Raw genomic sequence first — 21820 nt, forward strand, 5'->3', positions numbered from 1 at the left:
CCCACCACCTATCCAGCAGAATTCCAGGGAGGGGCCCAGAAAGAACCAGATCAGATACAGCCTTAGGCACGGTCTTTATTCACTCGCACACTGTACAAATATTACAATTTCCTTTTGCTGCAAAAAGTATAAAAATAATCTTTATATAGGAATCCATTCGTTACTGCAAATCTTTCTAAATCTCTGGAAATGGCTCTAAATGAGGATAAATGAATAAACAAGGGTGGGGCAGGCAGAGGAGAGGGAGACCTACAGGGCAGCAGGAGATTGGACCAATCCTTAGGGACTCACTTGCCCAGATTTCTAGCTAAAGACCTCTCTGTTCTCTTCTGTTAGCACTCCCCCCACCCCAACCCTACCTACAGGTTCTCAGGGCTAAGGGCCAGGCAGACGGGGGATACACACAGAGGTCCAAGGGGAGCTGCAGGTTCAGGGGGTGGGGAAAGTGAAGGAGGCTGGGGTGGTGCCGGAGAGCATCAGGCTCCACCCTAGGCTTCCCACCTCAGAGTGGCGGGGGGAGTGGGGGTTGGCTGGAACAGGGCAGTAGGGTTGGACAAGCTGCCCTATTGGGGTGATGGCAGGTCTTCGGTTCTGTGCCACTGAGTGGTAGCTGAGCCTGGGCTCTGAGAGGGCATGAAGTGGAGGAAAGCCCCAGAAAAGAAGAGGCAAACGTTGGCTCCACGGTGAAGGGGGCTGAGCCCCTTTCCCCTACTTTCCTAGCACGGTACAGGTGCTCGTGCAGGAGTGGGAGTTGTGTTCAGAACTGCAGTGAGGGAAAGCTGGGGAAGCCAGGAGTCTGTGGCTCTCAAGCTGTGTAGGGGTAGAATGGGGGACGTCCTCAGGCAGCCCCCAGGTCACACAGTCTGTGTCCCAGCCACACAGAGCATGTCTCTGTCAGTCAGAGATTCAGAACAGGCACGTCGAAGAGGTCACAGACACCTTCACTCTCGTCCAGGTTGTAGATGTAATCGTGGTCTCCAGGGGGTGGAGAAAGGCGGAGGAGAGGGGCAAACACTGCAGAGAGCATCAGGCTGAGACTCTGGGCCAAGGCCCCTCCCAGCAGCTGCCCACCCCCTGCCAACCGCCGCTCCCCACCTTCCTGGGCCACCCACCTTCTGAAGACATCAGCTCCTCCAGCAGCTCTGAGCTCATGCATTCTGGGGAGAAAGGGAGAGTTCAGTTACATTCTGGCTCCTGCCTCTCTACCCACCAAAGCCCATGAAGGGGACCCCCCTAGCCATTCCTTAGGAACTTTACGCTTTGCCCAGGGACCAAGCACAATCATAGATCCTCAGAAGCGCAAGCAAACAGCCATAAGACTGAATGAGCTACCCTTTACCCCATGGAAGAATGCAGCCCTACCTCGTGTGGGATCGAAGATTTCTGACAGTTCTTTGGGGAGTTCCAGAACTGAAAGACAAGAAAGCCATGCTCAAGAGCACAGAGATCCATTCTGGTCCCACCCTAACCTTCATCCTCAGATCTTCTATCACCCATCTTGGGGCTCCACACAACTGAGGAGATGGAGGCCCTGCCCCAGGCAAAGCTGGCATTGTCAGTCTCCCCTCCTAGATGTGAATTCCTGAGTGCTGGGCTCAGGGTAATAAAGGCCCATTGTGGGTAACTGGTATAGCCCTCCTAACTCAGAAATGCTGCAGAAGGGCAGCAGACTTCCTCCCTTTATGGGTTCAGCAGGTATGCCCTGTCTGATGGAAGATGCCCCATTCACCCCTGCCCTTGCTGAGCATCTGCTCAATGCCAGGCTCAGAGATCACACCCTGGGGACCAGGTCACTGGGCAGGGCAGGAAGCAGACACTTATAGGGGGGCTGGTGCTACAGGGTGACAAATCTGCTACAAAGGTCTGACTGGGAGGATGCACGTGGGAAGCAGAGGAAAATGACACCAGAGAGGAGTGCTGGGGCTGGTTCATGAGGATTTCATATGCTAGGTGTAGGGATTCTGGTTTTATCCAGCAGGGCTTAAGAAGCCATTAGAAGTACTCTGTAAAGACAGAAATGTCACAGTAAAAGGAGAATGCTGAAGAGTTTAGAATAGAGATAGCCAATAGTGACCCTGAGTGTTGAGGATAAATAGAAGCCAGTGACGGGAGATGTCTGGAACAAAACTCAGCTAATGCAAGATGGGGAGCAGAAGGAGATAGAAAAGGAGTGACATGCAGGTGTCAGGCCTGGGGGACCAGGGTCAATGGTAGGGTAGACACAGAAGTAGAAAAAGCAAGTTTCGGGGAGCCTGGATGGCTGAGTCAGTTAAGTGTCTGACTTCGGCTCTGGTCGTGATCTCGCAGTCTGTGAGTTCGAGCCCCGCATTGGGCTCTGGGCTGACAGGTTGGAGCCTGGAGCCTGCTTTGGATTCTGTGAGTCTCCCTCTCTCTCTGCCCCTCCCCCACTTGTGCTCTGTCTTTCTGTCTCTCAAAAATATTAAAAAAAAAAAACAAAGAGAAAAAGCAAAAAAGCAAAAGCAAGTTTCAGTTGAGGACACAGGAACGAAATGCCCATTGGATGTACACAGGAAGGCACATGGGCACAGGTGTGGAGTTCAGGCAAAATAACTAGGCAAGCTGAAAGTTGGGGACTCATCTACCCTAAATAGGTGCCCTCCATAGCTGTAGAATAGGACAGAGATCTGGGAAGCACCAAGGTTTATAGGAATGCCTGGGAGAGGTGAGAAGAAGCCAGCAAGAGATAAGAGCCAGAATTGGCATCATAAATGCCAAAAGACGTAAAAAGCATCAACATGGAGTAAAGAAGCACCTGAATAAATTAGCCCAGAAACCTGCTGGAGCCGGTAGTCAAGGCTAGGAAATTTCTCAGAAGTAGCACAGGCATACCGTGGGGTTGGCATACAGGGATCTTGACTGCTGCAACCTGAAGGGGGACTAGGGGACCAAGATACAGAATGGAATAGAGATCACTTGTTCAAGAAGTCCAGAGAGGAGACAGTGAAGGGGACAGAGGAAACACAAAGGATAAAGTGTCATTTAGCGAGAAGAAACTTAGCAGTGTTTGTGGGCCAAGAAGACAAAGTCCTGGAGGAAGCAAACACTCACATCAAAAGATGGAGAGAAGACTCCAGGCAGATGACATCACCTCCCCTGGGAAGACACTGCCCACCTTTGGAGACTGAGGGCCTTACCACAGCCCCTTCTCCAGGACAGCAGTAATGCCTTCGTGACACCTGAGTGCAAGGGGTGACAGGCAGGGCTTGAGAGGGACCCAGGAGTTCCATGTAACCCAGGAAGGGGAGCAAAGGGGCACCATTGCCAAGCTGAAGGCCAGGCTCCTCACCCAACCTGGCAGAGCTCTGGTGTCAAGGCAAGAGTTGATGCCAGGGCTGACCCTTGGGCTGGCCAGCTCTGGCTGAGGAGACAGATGAGCTGGTTCCAGTCCCCGTACTGTTTCTGACCTAGAACTGGCTGAGGCTGGGTTCCCCCTACTCCTCAGGAGACAAGCACTTACCTCCTGTGGGGTCTGCCTTGATGGGCTCAAAGGAGGTAGAAGGGTTGGGTCCAGATGAGCTGCTATTGCTGCTGCTGCTGCTGCTGCTACTGTCCAGCAGGGCAGAGGACTGTAGCGGCCGGGTGTCCAGTGCTGTCAGGCCCAGTGGGAGGGAGCTAAGCTCACCACTGTCCTTGCTATTGGTTCCAGGGCCACCACTCACTGCAATCAGATCCCCAGAACCCAGTCACTTGGGAGCAGGAAGTGAGACACTGAAGCTTTGTGCTAGAACCCAGTCAGGATGACGATAGCCCAAGGAGAGATAGGAACTGTCAAGGTTCCTGAAGAGGTAACTTAGAAATGAGCCACAAAAAGAGACAGGACCTTGAGACCTCCAAGAGGAAGACTCCCAGAAGACATGGCTGCTGTGACTACTCTTTAAGAGGGGTGACCAGGGAAAGTGAGACGTAGACGGATCTAGGGGAAAATTGTCACCACTGATATACCCTTTCACAGTCAGAGCTTCCCTATTAAAAAGGACTCATAACCATAGCAAAGGGAGGCCAACTAGAGACCAGGAAAAGGACAATCCCCACGAAGTCTTTTCCAACTCTGAGTACACATTTCACAACAGAGATGTTGCCATTTGGGCTCCCAAAATCATCCCATCACCAGCTGCCCGTTACACCTCACCTGTGATCTCAGTTGCTGGACCAGGCACCCCCTGGGTTTCAATGATGCCAGGAACAGGGGTAGGGGTGGTCATATGGGGACTGCTTGGGCGTGAGGTATCCTGGGGCTGGGCCAGGGTAGGCTTGGGCAGAGGTGGAGGGGTAGGGACCGCAGGTGGGCTCTGGAGCAGATCTTCAGGTGGTGGCACAGGCACTGCCACAGGCGGTGAGCTCCATGCCTCCTTGTTCACCAGCAGCACCTCAATGGGGCCGCTTACACTCTTCAGGTGAATCTGGTACTTCTTCTGCCCATTGAGGCCCTGGAGGTGGGGGATGGGGGACAGGTAGAATTAGAAGCACACTTGGCTCCTGCCTGACCCTGGGCCAGGGCCAGTGTCCTCTTCCACCCTAGGCTGCCCGTTCTTCTAGATAACCCTAAAACCCAGGCTTCCCCCTACTTGCCCCACCCAGCACTTATCAAGCTCCACAGCCAGCACCCACCCTCAATCAACCCCGCCTGCCCAGGCTGAGCACCCACCTCTGGGATGGGCACCTCGAGGCTGGTGCCCGATGGGGCCCGGATGGCCAGTAGAGTATCTCCTAGAATGACAAAGAGAATAGGTCAGGGCCCGTGGGCTCAATCTAATCTGAGAATGGGGGTGGCTATCCCTTGGATCAAGAAAGGAAATCATCGTCTCTTAGGGACAGTAGGCTTCACCCAATCCCCACAGTGGCTGGGGCAGAGAACTAAAGCTTTTCTCCTCCCAAGAGCCCAAGGGTCAGTAACCACAAAATCTGGGTTCAAAAATGTGGATCAAAGGATTGCTGGCCATGGGCATCTCACTCCCTGATTGATGGGACTGTTTCCTAGAAGTTCTGGCCAAGGCCAATGTTCCTTCCCCAAATCAGTCTGGGGAATGCAAAATGGAGAAGGAACAGTTCCTGTACCCATAATGCAACTAACTACAGGCTGAAAGTGAACACCACTGTCCCCTGGATACAAGAATGCAAGAGCATACACATTCTCTCTCCCCCTTATGCTTCTGTCATGCCTGAGAAGACAAACCCAGGGAAGAGTGGAGAGGGGGACTGACCCAGGGACTCAGCCCAGAATTCATGTACACTTTCAATACAGTTGGCCTCCATGGGGTCCCAGTGACCCTCAAACCCAGAACTTACCCTGCCTGATTCCTCTTTGGGCAGGCCCAAGGAACCCTCTTAAGAGACAAAACTCTCCTTTGGCACTGAACCCGCTGCTCAGGGCTGTGGTTCAGCCCAGCCCCACCCCCAATTCCCCCTACCCAGGCTCTGCTCACCAGCAAAGCATCTGCAGATGTCCTCATGAGTCACGTAGGCCAAGGTGTGGGGGTTAAGGAGAACGGCTGATGCCCTGCCTATGGTGATAAATGGCAGACCACAGAGAAAACCCAGCTCTTTAGCAGAGATCTGACATACAAGCTCTCAAGAGAAAGTCCTCGGGTCTACATGGGGAAGGATCACAGGACAAAGACTGGTTGGGGAGGGGCTTTGAGGAGGGAGGCTGAAGCAGGGACCTGGTGAGGAACTGCAGGATCATCCTCCCAAGGTGGATAGTGCCTTGGGCACCACAGAACAAACCCAGCTGGACTAAAGGGCCCCTCACCCACTCCCTGGGAGCAGGGACCGCCAGGAGGATATCAGCTGTTCTGCACGTCCTCTGTGACGTTCCGGATGCTCTGCTGCACCCACACCTTGTGCTTGTCCAATTCTTGCTCCCGCTGTTGCAGCTCCTCGATCTCAGCCTTGAGCTCAATCAGCTTGTCCGCAATCTCCCGGGTATTGCAGCCAGGCCCCACGCCCCTGAGCCCAGGGAGTAGGGCTGAGAGGAGCCACCAGGAACTCTGGGTCCCATGGCCCATGCTCTCTCCTGCATCCTTCTCCCCACACCCCTGACACTTCTGGGTAGGAGATGCCACTGCCCTCCCAGATACCCCCACTCACTTCCACTGGATGCTATTCTTGGATTTTTTCTCGATCAGCCCGATACCTTCCAGCACGTTAGTAATGTCGTAAATCCGCCGCTTCTGGCGCACGGCAAGGGTGTCAGCTGCCTAGCAGACAGAAAAGAGTGAAGGATACTTATCCCTGTTCTCAGGTGTATCCCCAGCTACTTTGAGACTTGGTCTGGAAAGGATCTGAAAAAAGGGTGGCCTGAGTCCCAACCCTCTTTCCAGGCACTAAACCGGCTCAAGACCGCGGGGCAGGAAAAGGCCTGGTGCAGCCTGAACTGATGTTCTGATGCTCTTCTCCCATCAGCCGAGGAGGGCCACGAGGACTAGCACTTGCAGCCCTGAGCCTGGCACATAGCTGACACCCAATGGCCTCGACTGACTGCATGGAACAGCTCCCAGCCTCCCTCCTGTGAGAAAGCGCACGGATGGCTGCCTGCTCTCTGAGAGCTCAGCTGGGCCGTCCCAGGGATTCCCGCTACCGGTCCAGGCCTGCCTGGTCCACTATCCTCCCGGTCGCCCCTTAGCCCAGGCCGCACCAGCTTGAGGTCAAGCACACCATCCTTGGCCTCCTGGAGAAGCGACACGAACTTGGTGGTGAGAAGTCCCAAGCTCTTCTCGTGCCGGCTTGGGGTGCCCGGGGGAGGCGGCGCTTGCGGCCCGGCCTCCGCCATCGCGCCCGCCCGCCGCCTCCCTTCAGCCAGGCCAGGCCAGGCCGGCGCCGCCGCCACTTCCGCTTCCGTTCCTGGCCACCAGGCCGCCGGCGCCAGCGTCGCTGTTTCCGCTTCCGCTCCGCGCCCTCCCAGGGAATCCGGCGCAATTCCTCTCGGTGGACACGGCATCAAAACTTCGGGGACTATCAACAAATATCCAGCCACCGAAGAGGACGAAAACAACCCCGGGATCCCGGATGAGAGGACAGGGGGCAGAGGCAGGTGGAAAAAGTCGGTGGGCAGCCCTGGCAGTAGAGAATGGAGAGCCACCGGAACTTTCCTGGTGGCCACCCTGTCCCCATTTCAGGAGAGGAGACCATGCTGCCTGATGAACCCAATGTGTTTCCCCAAACCTGCTCCTGGAAGCTGCCCAAGTATGTGGGTTTACTCACCCTATTCCTGTCCCTCACTTCCTGCCAAACAGCAAGCAGTAACTACATGTAGCTTGCCCACTTGTCTCCATTCCTACTCCCCATCCCTGATCCCAGCCTCATCTTTCTCTTGTCTCCACACTGCAGTGCTCCTAGGCCCTGAAATTATAACCATTTTTCTGCCAATGCAAACATGCTTACCTATGCATACATATATGTAAAACACTTAGAGCAGCTCCTGGCAGGTAGGAAGGATTATGTGTTGGCCGACACCATTTTGTTATGCTTGATATCATCATTATCTATTTTCATTTATTTTAAGTCAAGATCTTTGGGAAGCTTTGAGCCAGGCCTACAGGGAAGTTTAGAGTAAGACATGCAGAACTGGGCAGAGGGGGGAATTAAACTGTGATGCAGTTATATAGAGGCCTCCGACTATCTGACTAGGAGCACTGAGACTGGGGTGGCTCTTCCAAGGTGGTCTCTGTCGAGGCAAGGGTACCAGAGAGACTCAGCTGTGACACCTCAGCAACCTACACTCCTGGCAGCTAGGGCAACAGGTGGCTTTGTCCTGAAGGGTGGATTTGGGTGGTAACCAGCTTCCACTATATTATTACTACCCTGTGGTTCTCTCCATGGCCCCCTTTAACTCTCAAGACAAACATAGGTTTCATAGCCCTTCTACCTCTCTGTCACTACCACCCATCATACACCTTCCTCACAATAGCCTGTAGCCTCTCAGTCCTCTGCAGAGGTGCAACCCTCCTCTGAGGGGACATTGGCACAGTTTCCCTACTGTGATGTTGTCTGCACCCGTATTTGCACACCCTGCTCTCCACCCCTGTTTGGGGCCCTCTAGTTCACATCTGTGTCCTGAGCACTAAGGGGTCCTATTTGGGCTGGTCAGGACTCAATGGTTACAGGGAGTACACCCCCTCCCCCCAAGGAAGTGGTGCCCAGCCCTCCCTACACCATCCCACAATGCAGATGCTCTTTCCTGTTGGGAATAAAGGGCCAGACTCAGCTTCCTTCCTTTCAGGCATTTGGCCTTGGGGAGGGAGGGGCCTTGGAAGGAGGAGGGTGCTCCTGGGCCCAGAGTGGGACAGAGGTTTCCTTGGAGAGAGGAATTTTGCTGCGTGCCAAGATGTGGGCTGGAGCCACCAAGGCCTCTTGAGACAGTGAAGAGAATACCTAGCTTTGCTCTGAGGACGGGGGAGAGGGCCATCTTCAAGGCCAAGACTATTTTCAAAGGAGAAAGAACTGGATGCCTGGTCAAGCCTGGTGAGTTCCATACCAAACTGTCCTCTGCAATTCAGAGCAGGAGCTGGGGCCAGCAGAGGCCTGTGCCTTCCCTGCCTTGCTTGGCATCTGCAGGGGCAAAACTGAGAAACTGAGCAGGCAAAAGCTTCTCAGCTGCCTCCCCATCACACCCACCTCCCTCCCATTTTCTTAGGGGCTTGGCAAGAACCTCCTTCCTCCTTCTCAGAGGGGCCTAGACCAAGGCTGCAGCTCAGAGAATCCACTCTGCCTGCTCTAACCCAGACTCTTGCTCCCACTCCTACCTCATCTCCAGTGCTTCCGGGGAGTGCCATGGACTCAGCAACCAAGGATGAAATGCAGCCCTCACTTCCCCCTGGTATGAGTCCTGGGCGGACTAAGGGAGGGACGGTGGCAAGAAAGATGGGAATGTCGGGGTTGGAGCCTCCTTGCCAGGTCTGGCTGGAGCTCCATGGGGCAGCAAGAGGAATGGGTCAGACTGCCCTAGGGGGACAGTCTGAGAAGTAGGAAGGGGAGCAGGTTTGGGCCGTTTCCTGTAGGCCCTGCCCAGCTGATGAGGCTGCCCAGGGTCTTCCTGCCCAGGGCCTGAGTGGCCAGAGCAAGAGAGGGCGGAGCAGCTGGCCAGAGGAGCAGCACTCAAATGGGCCTCGGGCATCTTCTACCGGCCAGAGCAGCTGGCCAGGCTGGGCCAGTACCACAGCCGTGAAGTTCAACGTACCTGTTCCCTGGAAGCACGCATTAAGGTGGACATTGGTCAATCGGTCAGGGGGTAGGAGAGCTGGGGATGGGCTGCAGGACTGGCTAGGCCTCACTAGCTGTCTCCCCACTACAGTCAGTGGTGCAGTCCTACCTGGAGGGCGTGAAGACTGGTGTGTGGCAGCTGGCCCAGGCTTTTGAGGCTGTGCAGGGAACCCGTGAGGCCCTAGACCAGGCCCATGGGTTGCTCCAGGGTATGGTGGAGGCCACAGAGACCCTAAAACCACTGCGAGAACAAGTTGCACAGCACAGGCAGCTGCAGGTCCTGTCTCAGCTGCTGCCCCGGCTGCGGGCAGGTGAGTATGTGGGGGCCCTGGGCCTCAGCCCACTAACAGTCAGTAAACACCCATCACTGATCAAGGGGCTGGGGCACTAGTGGGAGATAGCATGGAGGGACACAGCAGGGACCTCCGAGAGAGTAACTCAGGCCTCAAATGGCATATGAAGCAGGATACAAATTAGCTTATTCTGGGATTCCCAAGCATAGGTTGTGTGAGTCAGGACTGAGACCCAATCAAGTGGCTCTGGCCACCCTGGTTGCTAATTTTTTGAAATACTTCCCTAACAGAGTGAGTAAATAGCCATTAGCATGCTCCCCCCCCCCGCGAGTTCCTCCCTGCCTCACTTCCTCTTGTTTCATCAGCTCAGGGATTTACACCTGGCCTACCAGGCCTCTAGGCCCTTCCCTGGGTCCTTTCAGAGTGGTCAGTGCTCTGCTGTACTGGTTGTCAAACATTTTACACTGTTGTACCCATTGCACAGGTGGGAGGGTTGAGACTCAGGGCTGTTTCATCTTCTCCCCTCTTAGTGCCAGCTGCAGTGGCCCACACACGGACCCTGATTGGTGCCCAGCGGCTCTTGGAGGCATATGTGTGCCTTCGGGAGCTGGAGCAGCTGCAAGAGGAGACGTGGGCACCTCTGGGGGGCCTGGAGTTGCCAGTCTTCGAGGGGTTGGGCCCTCTAGCTGAGGCATTGGGCCAGGCTGTGGAGGCAGCTGCGGGGGTGGCAGGGCGGCTGGCACGGGAGGACCCAGCCTTGCTGGTGGCTGCTGTGCGTGTGGCAGAGGTGGATGCTAGGCACACAACCTCCCTGGAGCTTCCCCCCCGGGACTGGCAGCGGCGCTGTCTGCAGGCACTGCAGGAGGGCCTGGAGAGGACCCACTTTGGGACACCTCTGCTGCTTGAGCCAGGGGCCTTGGCAGGGTGGCTGGAGGCTCTGCGGGTGGCTCTACCAGCTGAGTTGGCCACAGCTGAAGCACTAGTGGCACCCTGCTGCCCACCACACTACAAGGTGGTCCGGCTCTGGGCCCACACCCTGCACAGTGGACTGCGTCGATGCCTGCAGCAACTGCTGGAAGGGCCTAAGCTAGGAGCTGCTGACGCCTTCGCCTTACTGCATTGGACACTGCATGTGTACCTGGGGTCAGTACCCTTGGGGCAATGAGAAGTGGGTGGATCAGAGGCTGGGGCTCAGAGTGACACCGGGCTACCCACCTCCAGGCCAGAAATGATGGGGAGCCTGGAGTTGGGGCCTGAGGCTGATGTGTCTCAGCTGGAGCCCCTCCTGACCCCGGAGAACATTGAACAGCTGGAGGCAATGTTTGTGACCCAAATCCAGGTGAGTAGTTGGGGCCCAGGCACAGAGAAGCTCTGCCACCAGCTGTGGGCCTGTATCTGTAGAGTTACAGGTCTCCCTGTCTCTAGCAGCAGCAGTGCCTTGCTACAGCAGTATCCTGCTGCCCTTTGCCCCTTCCCCCAGGTTAATGTGGCCCAGTGGCTTCAGAAGGCACTGGATGGGGAGGTAGCTGAGTGGAACCGAGAGCAGGAACCTGGCACAGACTCTTCTGGCTTCTATCACTCACCATTGCCGGCCATAGTGCTCCAGGTGGGTGGGAAGAGACCAGGCAGGTGGGAAGCCCCCATAGGGAAAGGGGAGGAGAGAAGGACTAGGACTCTGCTGAGGGCCACCCATTTCTGCCTGTAGATCCTGGAAGAGAACATTCGCGTGACCAGCCTGGTCAGTGAGTCACTTCAGCGGCGGGTGCATGGCATGGCGCTGTCAGAACTGGGCACATTCCTGAGGAGGTCTGCCAAGGCGTTGACCCACTCCCAACCCCTTGCCCGGCTCCTGGGGTTGCCTAAAGGGTCTCTGAGTGAATAAGGCGCACCAGTGGGAAAGGGGTCCTTCAAAACAAGGTCTTGAGTCTCTTGGAGGTGGGGCTGGAGTACCAGGGACTCAGGTTGTGGGGGCACCAGAGTGACAGGTACAGGAACTATCTCTGCCCTTTGCAGCTTTAGTGATGCTCTGATCCGATTCTCCCGAGACCACATCAGGGGGGAAGCAATGGCTCCTCATTACGTGCCCTACCTACTGGCCACCCTCAACTACCAGTCAGCACTCAGGTACTAGGAGGCCCCCACAGAACCACTGATTGAACCCCAATTAGGTATGGACGCAGTCCACCCTAGACCATTAGAAATTTTGGACTCACTTAACCCTGGGAGTCCAATCCTAGTTCTACTAATTGCTGTGTGACCTTGAGTGAGTTATCTAATCTCTCTGAATCTTGTTTTCATAAGTATCATGTGGGTAATAATGGTACGTTCTGAAAATCACATAAGAAAATAGATGTGAAGTACCTACCACAGTGCCTACCTGGCACATAGTATCATATCAAAGTCCTACTCTGTGCCACATAACAATGGCTGTGGCTGCAATTGTGAGCATAACAGAAAAAAAATTCCCTTCCTTTTAGGTCTTATGTTCTTTGAGGTGGGGGCAGAGAGGACAAACAAGTTATTGATGATTTTTTATTCACTCCTAAGGCTTCCCTTATCCAAACAGAAACCAAAAGACATGATTTGCGCAAAGTTACACTGCAAATTAGAGGCAGTTCTGGCTGGGTTTCTTCTAGCTGTCGGAGCCTATCACTCCCAGCTTCAATCTAAGGCCCAGATCTTTGGTAGTGCCCCCTCCCTCCACAAACTTATGCCAGTAGGTGGCGTCAGCGTGGCTAGACAACAGAGGGCTGTGAGGGCCTTGGCCTTGGTCCTGAAGCCATAACTTTTGGTCGGTCCAGCTCCTCCGTGTCCGTCCTGCAGCCCGACGGGGCGGCGTCAGGAGACTTGGCTCCGGTGGAGGCAGGGCTGGACGAGTTGCAGAGGAGGATCTGCCGCCTGGTGTTGGAGGCGCTGCTGGCGGAGCTCCAGGTAAGTCTTCAGGTGGGGATGGGAGTGGGAGGAGGAGATACAGCATATATATGTATGGGTCTCTGCTGGGGAAATGCTAGGTCTGAACGTTCCTCCAGCCCCGTCTCTGCCCAACCCCACCCCCCAGCCCCTGTTCGAAGCTCTGCCCTCGCGCCGGTGGCTGTCGAGCCCAGAGCTGCTGGACGATGTATGCGAGCGGACGGTGCGCTTCTGCCAGGATTTCAGGCGAGTGCGGAATCCTGCAGTCCAGGTGCGCTTAAGGGAGAGGCTGGGAAGCAGGGAAGCGCCCATAGGAAAGGCGTCTTGGACTCATTGCGTTCTCTGCAGCTTCTCCTGGCTGAGGCGGAGCGCACGGTGGTACTGCAGTACCTACGTGCGTTGATGCAGGGCCGCCTAGTGTGCCGAGGAGCCGACGAGAGGATCCAGGCAGCGCAGCGCCTGCAGAACGATGCGGCCCAGCTTCGGGAGCTTTTCCTTGGTTTGGTGAGAGCTCCTTAGGCGAGCAGATGGGCGGGAGTCTCAGTGGTTGGGTGGGAGTCGAGGGCGGGTTCGAGACCTACTCTGGGGTGCTCAGGGCCTGGAGGAGAGTGTTCAGTGCGCACCGGTGCTCCTCTCTCTGCGGGATCTACTGAACCTCCGTGACCCCATGCTGCTCGGCCTCGAGGTGGCAGGCCTACGACAAAAATTTCCCGACGTGAGGTGCGAAGACTGGTGTTGGTGGGGGGACGGGGAGGAGGAACGGGGCGGAGCTGACACACACCTCTTTGGGGTCCCCATAGCGAGGATCATGTCTCTGCCCTCCTGGACCTGCGCGGGGATGTGTCCCGAGAGCAGCGCCTGGCCGCACTCAGCTCCCTGCAGGCCGGCCCACAGCCCTCTCTCTCTGCGGGTCACCGGGCACTCTTTAGCCTCGTGCCAGTACCTACTCCTGCGCTGTCCTCCTGCCTTCCCTCCGGGCCCTGTGCCTGACGCCCGGCTGCCCCCGGAATACAGCCACAGCCCCTGGATGTCTGAATTGTGTATTGGGGAAGGGGGATGAAATAAAAGTGTAAAGACTAGGGGGTCCACACTCAGTGAATACGCCTACGGTATCCTGGCTCCAGTCCTGATATGGGCTGCGCCTCACCTATCCCGGCATCAGCCCTGTATGGACCGCATTCTCAAGTACGGGAGCTTCTGCCTCTGTACGCAGACTACAGACCCACCTATCCGCACCAGGGCAGTGAGCTCGGGTGTCCAGGCCCTGACTCTGAAGCTGAGTAGCACCTGAAGCCCTGAAACTCCCCTAGCCCTCGTGGAGGGGCGGGCTTAGGACATCGCCGCGCCCAGGGGCGGGACCTAGTGGCGGACACCGCCCCCTCTGCTTTGACTGGTCCCACCCCCAGCTGTGTTCTTGGGTGCGCGCTGCCGCCGAGATTGACGCGAAAACGCGCGCTTTCGTGTGAGCGTGCGCGCACCCAAGTGCGTGCGTCACCAGCGTCGGCTTCCGCGGGGTGGGCGGCTGGTGATTGGTGTTGCGGAGCGGGAACGGTGGTGGCGAGAAGAGGAACGAACAGGTGGGGGCGCGGTACGCGGACGGAACCCTCCACCTCCGAGAGGCCGCGAAGGCATGCGGCGCGACCCCTACTCATCTGAGCGGGTACCCCCCCTCCCCCCCGCTCCATTGTCCTCTGGCTCCGCCCTCGATTGGCCACGCCCTTTGCCCCATCCTCCGCCACTTATTGGCTACAGGGCACGCCCCTCCTCCATCTCTCCGTCCCCATTGGCTCCTCTTCCACGTTACCCTCTCCCGGAGTTTTTTATTGGCGCAGGCCACACCCTCTTATTTGTCGCTGGACTCCGCCTTCTGTCTGGGCTCCTCCCCAGCCATCTTTCATTCATTCTGCTTGTAGTGCTGGGTGTTTGAGACATGGGGGTCAATCAGACCCGTCCCTGCCCTCAAGGAGTTAAGGGGGAGGTGGGGAGACACAGACCTAGGGTCCGACAGTGACACAGTGGTAAAGAAGCCGCCTAGACACTGGGAGCCTCCAAGACGCCAGGAAGGCTTCCGGGAGGAGGTGAGGCCTAAACCGAACCCTGAAAAATGGTTAGGAGTTTGCTACAGGGGGACATTGGGAGGGCATTCTTGGCAAAAGAACTGAGACGTGAGAGAAGCAGGCGTATTCTTGGTCGAATGAAGAGCTAGGTCGAATGAAAGAAAGGGTGGGGGAGATGAAGGGGACTGGTCTAGGGAGAGGCCCAGAGATCAGTGAGGAGTCCAGAAAAGTGTACAGTTAGTTGAGAAGAATGAAGCCTGAGGCCTGAAATTTTTTCAAACAGGTGGTTACTAGGCAGAACGGAGGGAGGTAGGGATGGGGGATCAGATCTATACAGGGAAACAGAATGTGTGGAAGGAATGATTCCAGTTCTGCAAAGGAGCAGGGCTCTTGGGTTCATCCCATTTATTGAGTAACTGCTCTGGGTCAGATACTATTCTGGGTTCTGAGGACACAGCTGTGAACATTCAAAAGGAGAAGGGAGGTAATGACATATACTGTACTTCAGATGGTGATTACTGCTTCAGAAAATAACGTGGGGAAGGGAAGATTGTGGCGGAGAGGAAAGAGGGGGAGGTTTACTATTTTACGAGTGTGTTAGGGAAACTTGTCTAATAACATATTTGTGCAGAGATCTGAGGAAAGTGGGAGAGTGAGCCCTGCAGTTAATATGAGGGGGAAGCATTCCAGACAGGGGACATGTTCAGTTTGAGATGCCTGTTGTAAATTCAAGTAAAGATGTTGACTTGAGAACTGGCAACACCAGCTTGAAGTTTATAGAAGTTTGGGCTGATGTTTTTGAAACCATGAAAGTGAATGAGATCACCCTTGGAAGTAAGCATAAATGGAGAAGAGGAGAGAAGTTTCCATAGAAGTTTCCAAGCCCTGAGGCATGACAACATTAAGAGATCAGGAAGATAGGAATGATGAAAAATGAAGACCAAGAATGAACAGCCAGTGAGGTAGGAGAATATGTTTGAGTGTATTTGGGAAGCCAAGTAGAGAACGTGTTTCCAAGATGAAATGATTAATTATGTTGAGTGCGCTGATCAATATGTGATCATTGATGACCTTGGTCAGATCAGTTTCAATGGAGAGTGGGGCAAACGCCTAGCTGGAGTGAAATGTAAGAGAGAACAGGAAAGAAGGAGTCAGCGACTACATGCAGATGACTTGGGGTGTTGTGCTGCAATAAGGAGCAGCTGGAGGGAAATGCGGTGGGTCTGGGAGAGTGTGGGGCCAAGTGAGGGTTTGCTTTTGATTTTTTAAGACAGAAATAACAGCAAGTGTTTATGCTGATGGAAAGAATCTAGTAGAGGAAGAGATTGACGATGTTGGAGAAATGCTGGAATTGTATCCCTGAATAGGCAAGAGAGTTCCGACTCTGGAGACTTCAGTCAGACTTTCGGGGAGAGACTAGATTGTTCTGAGCCCTAGTACAGAGTCAGGAGTAAAGGTCCAAACACTGGCCTTGGATGACCACTAGAAAGAGGCCTCTGAGAGGAGACAGACTAGGGATTGGGTTGAGTTTGCTAAAGTCTTCCTCTGCTCCCCAAAAGCTGATTCTAATTTGGATTTGCACAGATGATCCAGAGGAAAGAGAGCATTCCAGGTGGAGAGACTAACATAAGCAAGGAGCATGCAGGCATTCAAACTGACTGAGGCCAACTGGGCTGGAGGAGTGGTGGAGCAGGTGGGAGGGGAGGGATGAGACTGACAAAGGGCCATAGATGGAAGTCAGGTAGAAGGTGGTGAGAGCCCCTCACTGATCACCCCAGCAACTGAGGCTATACTGTCCCAGCCCCCAGCCTGTGTGGGTGCTGAGCATAGGAGATAAAACCATGAGTAGAGGCTCAGGCCTTGTTCTCAGTAGCTCATAGGCTAAGGGGATTCCAGTAACCGCTGTTGAGGTGGGTGTATAAGTTCTGCCTCCTGCTTTCCCCCAGTCCAGCTTCCTTGGGTGAGCTTGCTGGAAGGCATGGACACTGGGATGGAGGTGAGGGAGGGGGCAGCTCCCCAGACCCTTGGTGGCAGACCCTGAGCCCACTAAGCACCCACCCAGCATGGACAGTATGGAGCACAGGCCTGCTGATTCTCAGGCCACAGCCACTCATACTGGCCTCCACATGCCCTTCTTTGTCCCCAGAAGTCGACAGTGTGGGGAGTTGGAGTGACTCGGCTGGATGTGACCCCCAGGACAGAATGGTGCTGGACTCAGGGGCTCAGGTGTATGAGCAGGCACCCCCCAGCCTACCAGCCAGTCCCTCGTCCTTGCGCCATAGGCTGAAGCCCTCAGACCGAGATGGGACACTGCTGTACCCCTGGCCTCGGTCCCTGGCCTTGCCCCTGGCTCTGTCAATCCCCTCAGCCCTGCGGCCCCAGCCTGAGCTGCAGCCCTTCTCAGAGCTGCACTTGGGCCACCGTGGCCACATGCGTCGCAGTGAGAGCACCTATACTGTAAATAGTACTGGCCGGCGGGGGGGTGGCACCCAGGGTCGGGCCCCACCTGGACGGGGACGGGACCCAGGTGGGGGCACCCTGAGGTCTGCAGCCTCTCTTCCTCATATTGCTAAGAGTCGAAAGGATGCAGGCCGTGGTGCCAGCAAGAGCCCTTGCATGTTGGTGGCTTTGCGGCCAACTAACATGGACCGTGAGCGGGACAAGTTCTTCCAGTCCCACTATACCTACAACCCACAGTTCGAATACCAGGAGCCCATGCCCACGGCTGTGCTGGAGAAGTACTGTGAGGCTTCTGGACAGTTCATCCATCAGGTCAGTCTAGCCTGCTCACCTCACCCTGGCCTGACCACCCAAGAGGCCTGGTCTGACCAGCCATTGCAACCCTATGTGCAGGCAGTAGGCATCATTGAGGCTGTCCTGGAGAAATTTGGTACCTATGAACACTTTGAAGCTGCAACTGGGGGCCAGCTGCTGACCAAGTGCCAGATCTGGTCTATTGTGCGCAAATACATGCAGAAGGAGGGCTGCGTTGGGGAGGTGAGCCAGCCCGGTCTTCCGGGCCCCTTTTCTATGTGCCCCAAACCAGGCTGCTGATGCCAGGCCCAGCTCTACACGTGGCCAGATAGTGACCCCAGCCAAGCCCCTATCCCTGCCCCAGTAAGGTGGGAGCTGGCTCTGAGCAAAGGTAGTAAAGTGTGGGTGCCCTGGCCAGGTGTGTGGCCTGGCTACCCTTTGGCATCAGCATGTCCACCAGCATGTCCATGGCCCCAGGGCTGGTGGCCATGGCTTAGGTCACTACCACCTGCAGGTTGTTGTGCAGCTGAGTGAGGACCTGCTGTCCCAGGCAGTGATGATGGTGGAGAACAGCCGACCAACATTGGCCATCAACCTGACTGGAGCCCGCCAGTATTGGTTGGAGGGCATGCTGCGGCACGAGATAGGTCAGGGTGTGGGTAGGTGGGTGGGTGGGTAGGATGAGAGGGGGCTGGGATGGGGTGGTGGGCAGTGAGGGGCCCCAGTAACCCCACCCCCTCTCTTTCTTCCCCTTCCTTCCGGAGGACGGGCCCTTTCCCTTCGTGAGCAGCTACCTACTCCCTCTGGCTCACAGAGGTAGGCCAGAACATGCCTGCCCACTCTCTGGGCTCACCCTCATCTCTTGTTCCCTTTGGGTATCTTTTGTCCTTCTGCTTCCTTTCTGATTTCCCTTGACAGTGGGGACAAGGTTGCTGAGGCCTGGACAGGCCAGAGAGAGTACCCTGAGGGTTGCACTAGCCCAGCCAACATGGAGGCCCTCCAGGGTGGGTGGAAGGCCAGATCTTAGGAATGGAATTGGTTGAGGACACAAAGCCAGGTTTTAGGAGGGGATAGGCTGAGCTGAAATGGAGAACATGGGACACTAATTACTATTCCTTTCTGTCTGTGTCTCCTCATCAAGAATTCTGTAGCTCTGGGCAAAAGGTGTTTATCACTGGGGGTCATCAGCATGACTTTCAACATGATATGGGCATGCAGGATGTGGGGCCCGGGGTGGTTTGTGAGTTCCTGCTTCTCCGGGGGTAGAGGGGGCAACATAGGGAGGCAGTGTGAGTTTGGGAGAGTTGTTTGTGTGTGTAGCCCTGGATAGGTGGGGAGGATTCTTGTGTGTGGGACTCTGAGTCTTTGGGTGCAAGTTCACCTGAGGAGGGTCTTCCCGCTGCCTGGGGTTGGGTGAGTATGCATTTGTCTGGGGCAGGGAATGGGGGTGGGGAGAACTTGCATGAGAGCCTGAGTTTAGGGGCTGGAGTGTACGTGAGTCACCTTCACCAGCTAGAGGTCCTGCAGGATGTAGCAGGACACAGGTTGGTCCCCTGGATGCCCCACCCAGTGTCGCCTTCCCCTCGCCTTCCCTGCAGGCACTCACTACCTGCGGGGAGTGAACAACGCCCGGCAGCCGTGGCACAGCGCCGAGGGCCGGCTGCAGTACGGTCTGCGGCCAGCGAACCCCACGGAGGAGGGCTTGGCCAGCCTGCACAGCGTGCTGTTCCGCAAGCAGCCATTTCTGTGGCGTGCCGCACTGCTCTACTACACCATCCACCGCGCCTCGCGCATGTCCTTCCGCCAGCTCTTCCAGGACCTGGCGCGCTACGTACAGGATGCTGACGTGCGCTGGGAGTACTGTGTGCGCGCCAAGCGCGGGCAGACTGACACCTCGCTGCCGGGTGGGCACCCGTGCTGTGTTGGGAGGGTTGCCCTGAAGGAAACCTGGGGGTGCGGGGTGGGGGGCAGTGCCCTGAGCAGGGGCGAGGAGGGTGGGCTTCCGGCCAGGGGCTCACGGCCCTCCCGTGCCCACAGGCTGCTTCAGCAAGGATCAGGTGTACCTGGATGGCATCGTGCGCATTCTCCGGCACCGCCAGACCATCGATTTCCCACTGCTGACTTCACTGGGCAAGGTAGGGGGCCACGGACCTCTAAGAGATCCCAGTCAGCTCTCCTTGTCACTGCAGTGTTCCCTGAGCCTCTGATGGGTGCTCGACTAAGGACTGGGTGCCAAGCTCCTCTGGTGGGGGGAACCTGGGTGGAGGTGAACAAAAGTGAAGTGACAACCTGGCAGCAAAAGTAGGTACCTGACCTAGACTTCAGGTGTGCGGGTGGATACTGCATTTCAAAGGAGGTGAGCATTCAGGCCAGGGGAGCAGTCAGGAAAGGCTGGGGAAGGAGGCTGGAGAAGTGGCCAGAGACCAAGTCTCTGGCTCTGGGTTTTTGTGCCAGGCTGAGGAAGATGGACTTCCATCTGAAGCAATGGGAAATCAGTAGAGCTTTAAGCAGAGAAATGTCATTTTTACTTTCGAAGTCTTCCTGTGGATGTTAAGTGGGAGGTGAATTGGAGAGAGAGGCCTAGGGAAGGGAGTGTGGGGGGAGGAGGAAGCCGCCTCTCCAATCACTTCTGAAGAATTGGTGGTCTGGCCTAACTGGACCGTAGCCATACAGAGGGAGGAGCAAGCTGGGGAACACTCTTCAGAGAATGGAATCCCTCTAACTCAAAGACCACCCTGAGTTGGAGGGTGACATATTCCAGGTTCTTTCCCTTGAGCTGGCCTAGAGAACTTTGCGGAAGGTGGGGCTGGCATAAGTTGGCACCCAGTTCAGCATTGGGTGTGGGATCTGAGGTGTCTGAGGGAGATCCAGGGGAAGGTGCTGAGGAGTCAGCTTGATACCTGCATTTGGAGGTGAGGGGGAAAGCTGGGCTGGAGACAAGAGTGGGGCTGTGGGGCACGGACGATACCAAGTGTTCGAAGAGAGAACAAACACATCCAGGACTGAGCCTCAGGGTATGTAACCTTGGAGTGGATCCAGAGGGTAGAAGGAGGCATTCCAGGAGCAGAGGGCAATGAGCAATTCATAGAGAGCTAGGACCAGCTACCTGAAAGCCACATCACTCTGGCTACCCCTGAGGCCCAGCTTCCTTCCTGCAGGTGTCCTATGAGGATGTAGACCATCTGCGGCCCCATGGGGTGCTGGACAATACCCGGGTGCCCCACTTCATGCAGGACTTGGCACGCTACCGGCAGCAGCTGGAGCACATCATGGCCACCAACCGGCTGGATGAAGCAGAACTGGGCCGCCTACTGCCTGACTGATGCTGGTTAAGGGCTGTAGGCAGAGGCCCTGGACAGAGGGCCCCAGATCAGCTCCCCGAACATGAAGCTGACTGTTCTGTGCTTCCATGGCCTAGATGTTTCTTGGGGAACTGGGAGGGCAGGAGCATCCCAGGAGGTAGGGATGGCATCAGAGGGTTTGTGTCCCTTGGTAGCCTTGCTGGGGCCTAGGGACCAGCAGCAGCATGTCAGGCAAACTGAGTCTGCCCTCCTACCTCTAGTTCTCTCTTGAGCAGAAGGTAAGCCTGAGGGCAGGAGGGAAGCTGAGCATGATGGGGATGGGGGGTGGTTTGGGAGTAGAAACTTGTTCTTGCATGAGATGGCTTTGAGTGTCTGCATACTCCAGTCTCTCCCTTCCCCCACCTGGCCCCTTGGTGCTCCTTCAGCTTTCACGCTGTCTACCTCTCACTGGGTCCTGGTGGGGATCTCCCTTCTCCTGGGGTGACTGCCTGAGCCTGAGGGCCTGGCTTTCACACAGACTCAAGGGGCAGGGATCCTGGTGGTAGAGACCCAGCTGGGCTGGGGTGTGCTTTCCAGCATTTTGCCTCTCCCACTGGTCACGTATTTATTCCCTATTTATGTGCTCTGCATCCTGGGTCTTGGGAGGCAGCAGCCTCTGAAGGTTTGGTGGAGGGAACAGAGCTCCTCTGGAAGGCACCAACTGTTCCTAGCTCCACTCTCATCTCCCTCCCTCTCTTCCTCATACACACATACACACACACACACACACACACACACACACACACACACACAGTTCTTCAGGACTTGTGAGTCAAGCCCAAGAGTTCACCTGGCCCTGCCCCTACTCCCCACCATTGGCCTGTGCTATTCCTGTCTTTGCCCATACCATCACAGCTGGTCTCTGGCAGAGGGTGGCATTGCCTGGCAGCAGTCACACTCAAGCCTGAGGGGCAGGCCCCTAGCCATCGTCCTAAGTCCGAGCCCCTCTTGGACCAGGAGAGGTGTAGAGGTGGTTGTTGCTTCCATTTTCACCTCACTCAACTGTGTGACATTGACCCGTTCCCACCCCGACCCTTGCCCTTGGTTTTCCCACCTGTAAAATTCAGAAATGCAGTTGGAAAGTCCTTATGCATTTAGTCAGTGAATATGTGTAGATCACCTTCTGTGTGCCAGTTAATCGTCAGAACCCTCACAGAGCTCCCGGTCCAGAGAGAAGCCAGACAATTAAAACAACAATCACAATGAAGTGTGTGGGCTCTGTCTACCCAAGATCCCTTCCTCTTCC

The 21820-nt window shown here is 55.8% G+C and overlaps 3 protein-coding genes across 18 annotated transcripts; 2 read left to right on the forward strand and 1 right to left on the reverse strand.

Annotated features, from left to right (window-relative positions):
- Nucleotides 1-55: 55 nt before the first annotated feature.
- On the reverse strand, nt 56-6958 carry E2F4 (E2F transcription factor 4). The gene is made up of 10 exons (XM_015068313.3): nt 6656-6958; nt 6109-6218; nt 5806-5967; nt 5445-5488; nt 4667-4728; nt 4151-4448; nt 3479-3679; nt 1363-1410; nt 1113-1157; nt 56-1014 (listed from the first exon to the last, which is right to left on the reverse strand). Exons 1-10 carry the CDS (start codon nt 6956-6958, stop codon nt 899-901), a joined length of 1389 nt encoding a protein of 462 aa, XP_014923799.3. The 3' UTR covers nt 56-898.
- Nucleotides 6959-7068: 110 nt separating this feature from the next.
- Nucleotides 7069-13501, forward strand: EXOC3L1 (exocyst complex component 3 like 1). Of its 9 annotated transcripts, none has more exons than XM_027075954.2 (14): nt 7069-7203; nt 8774-8836; nt 9046-9221; nt 9311-9530; nt 10043-10655; nt 10734-10851; nt 10993-11118; nt 11218-11318; nt 11526-11636; nt 12314-12443; nt 12571-12693; nt 12771-12926; nt 13018-13142; nt 13223-13501. In XM_027075954.2, the coding sequence occupies exons 1-14, from the start codon at nt 7158-7160 to the stop codon at nt 13410-13412; spliced, it is 2298 nt and encodes a 765-aa protein (XP_026931755.1). In that variant the 5' UTR covers nt 7069-7157; the 3' UTR covers nt 13413-13501. The 9 variants fall into 9 exon arrangements, with proteins under 9 accessions (XP_026931755.1, XP_053066402.1, XP_014923744.2 ...); XM_053210427.1 differs by having other exon boundaries at nt 9061-9221; XM_015068258.3 differs by having other exon boundaries at nt 7071-7203; nt 8654-8836.
- A 354-nt stretch (nt 13502-13855) lies between these two features.
- On the forward strand, nt 13856-21781 carry MATCAP1 (microtubule associated tyrosine carboxypeptidase 1). 8 transcript variants are annotated; one of them, XM_015068295.3, is made up of 8 exons: nt 14097-14500; nt 15246-15441; nt 16626-17251; nt 17333-17476; nt 17748-17880; nt 18832-19137; nt 19271-19368; nt 20392-21781. In XM_015068295.3, exons 3-8 carry the CDS (start codon nt 16682-16684, stop codon nt 20554-20556), a joined length of 1416 nt encoding a protein of 471 aa, XP_014923781.2. In that variant the 5' UTR covers nt 14097-14500; nt 15246-15441; nt 16626-16681; the 3' UTR covers nt 20557-21781. The 8 variants fall into 8 exon arrangements, 7 of the variants coding, with proteins under 7 accessions (XP_014923771.2, XP_014923787.1, XP_026931775.1 ...); XR_008293597.1 differs by lacking the exons at nt 14097-14500; nt 15246-15441; nt 20392-21781 and adding exons at nt 13856-13999; nt 17998-18049; XM_015068285.3 differs by lacking the exons at nt 14097-14500; nt 15246-15441 and adding an exon at nt 13859-13999.
- The last annotated feature ends 39 nt before the right edge of the window (nt 21782-21820 follow it).

This window comes from Acinonyx jubatus, chromosome E2 (genome assembly GCF_027475565.1).
Source record: "Acinonyx jubatus isolate Ajub_Pintada_27869175 chromosome E2, VMU_Ajub_asm_v1.0, whole genome shotgun sequence".
NCBI lineage: Eukaryota > Metazoa > Chordata > Mammalia > Carnivora > Felidae > Acinonyx > Acinonyx jubatus.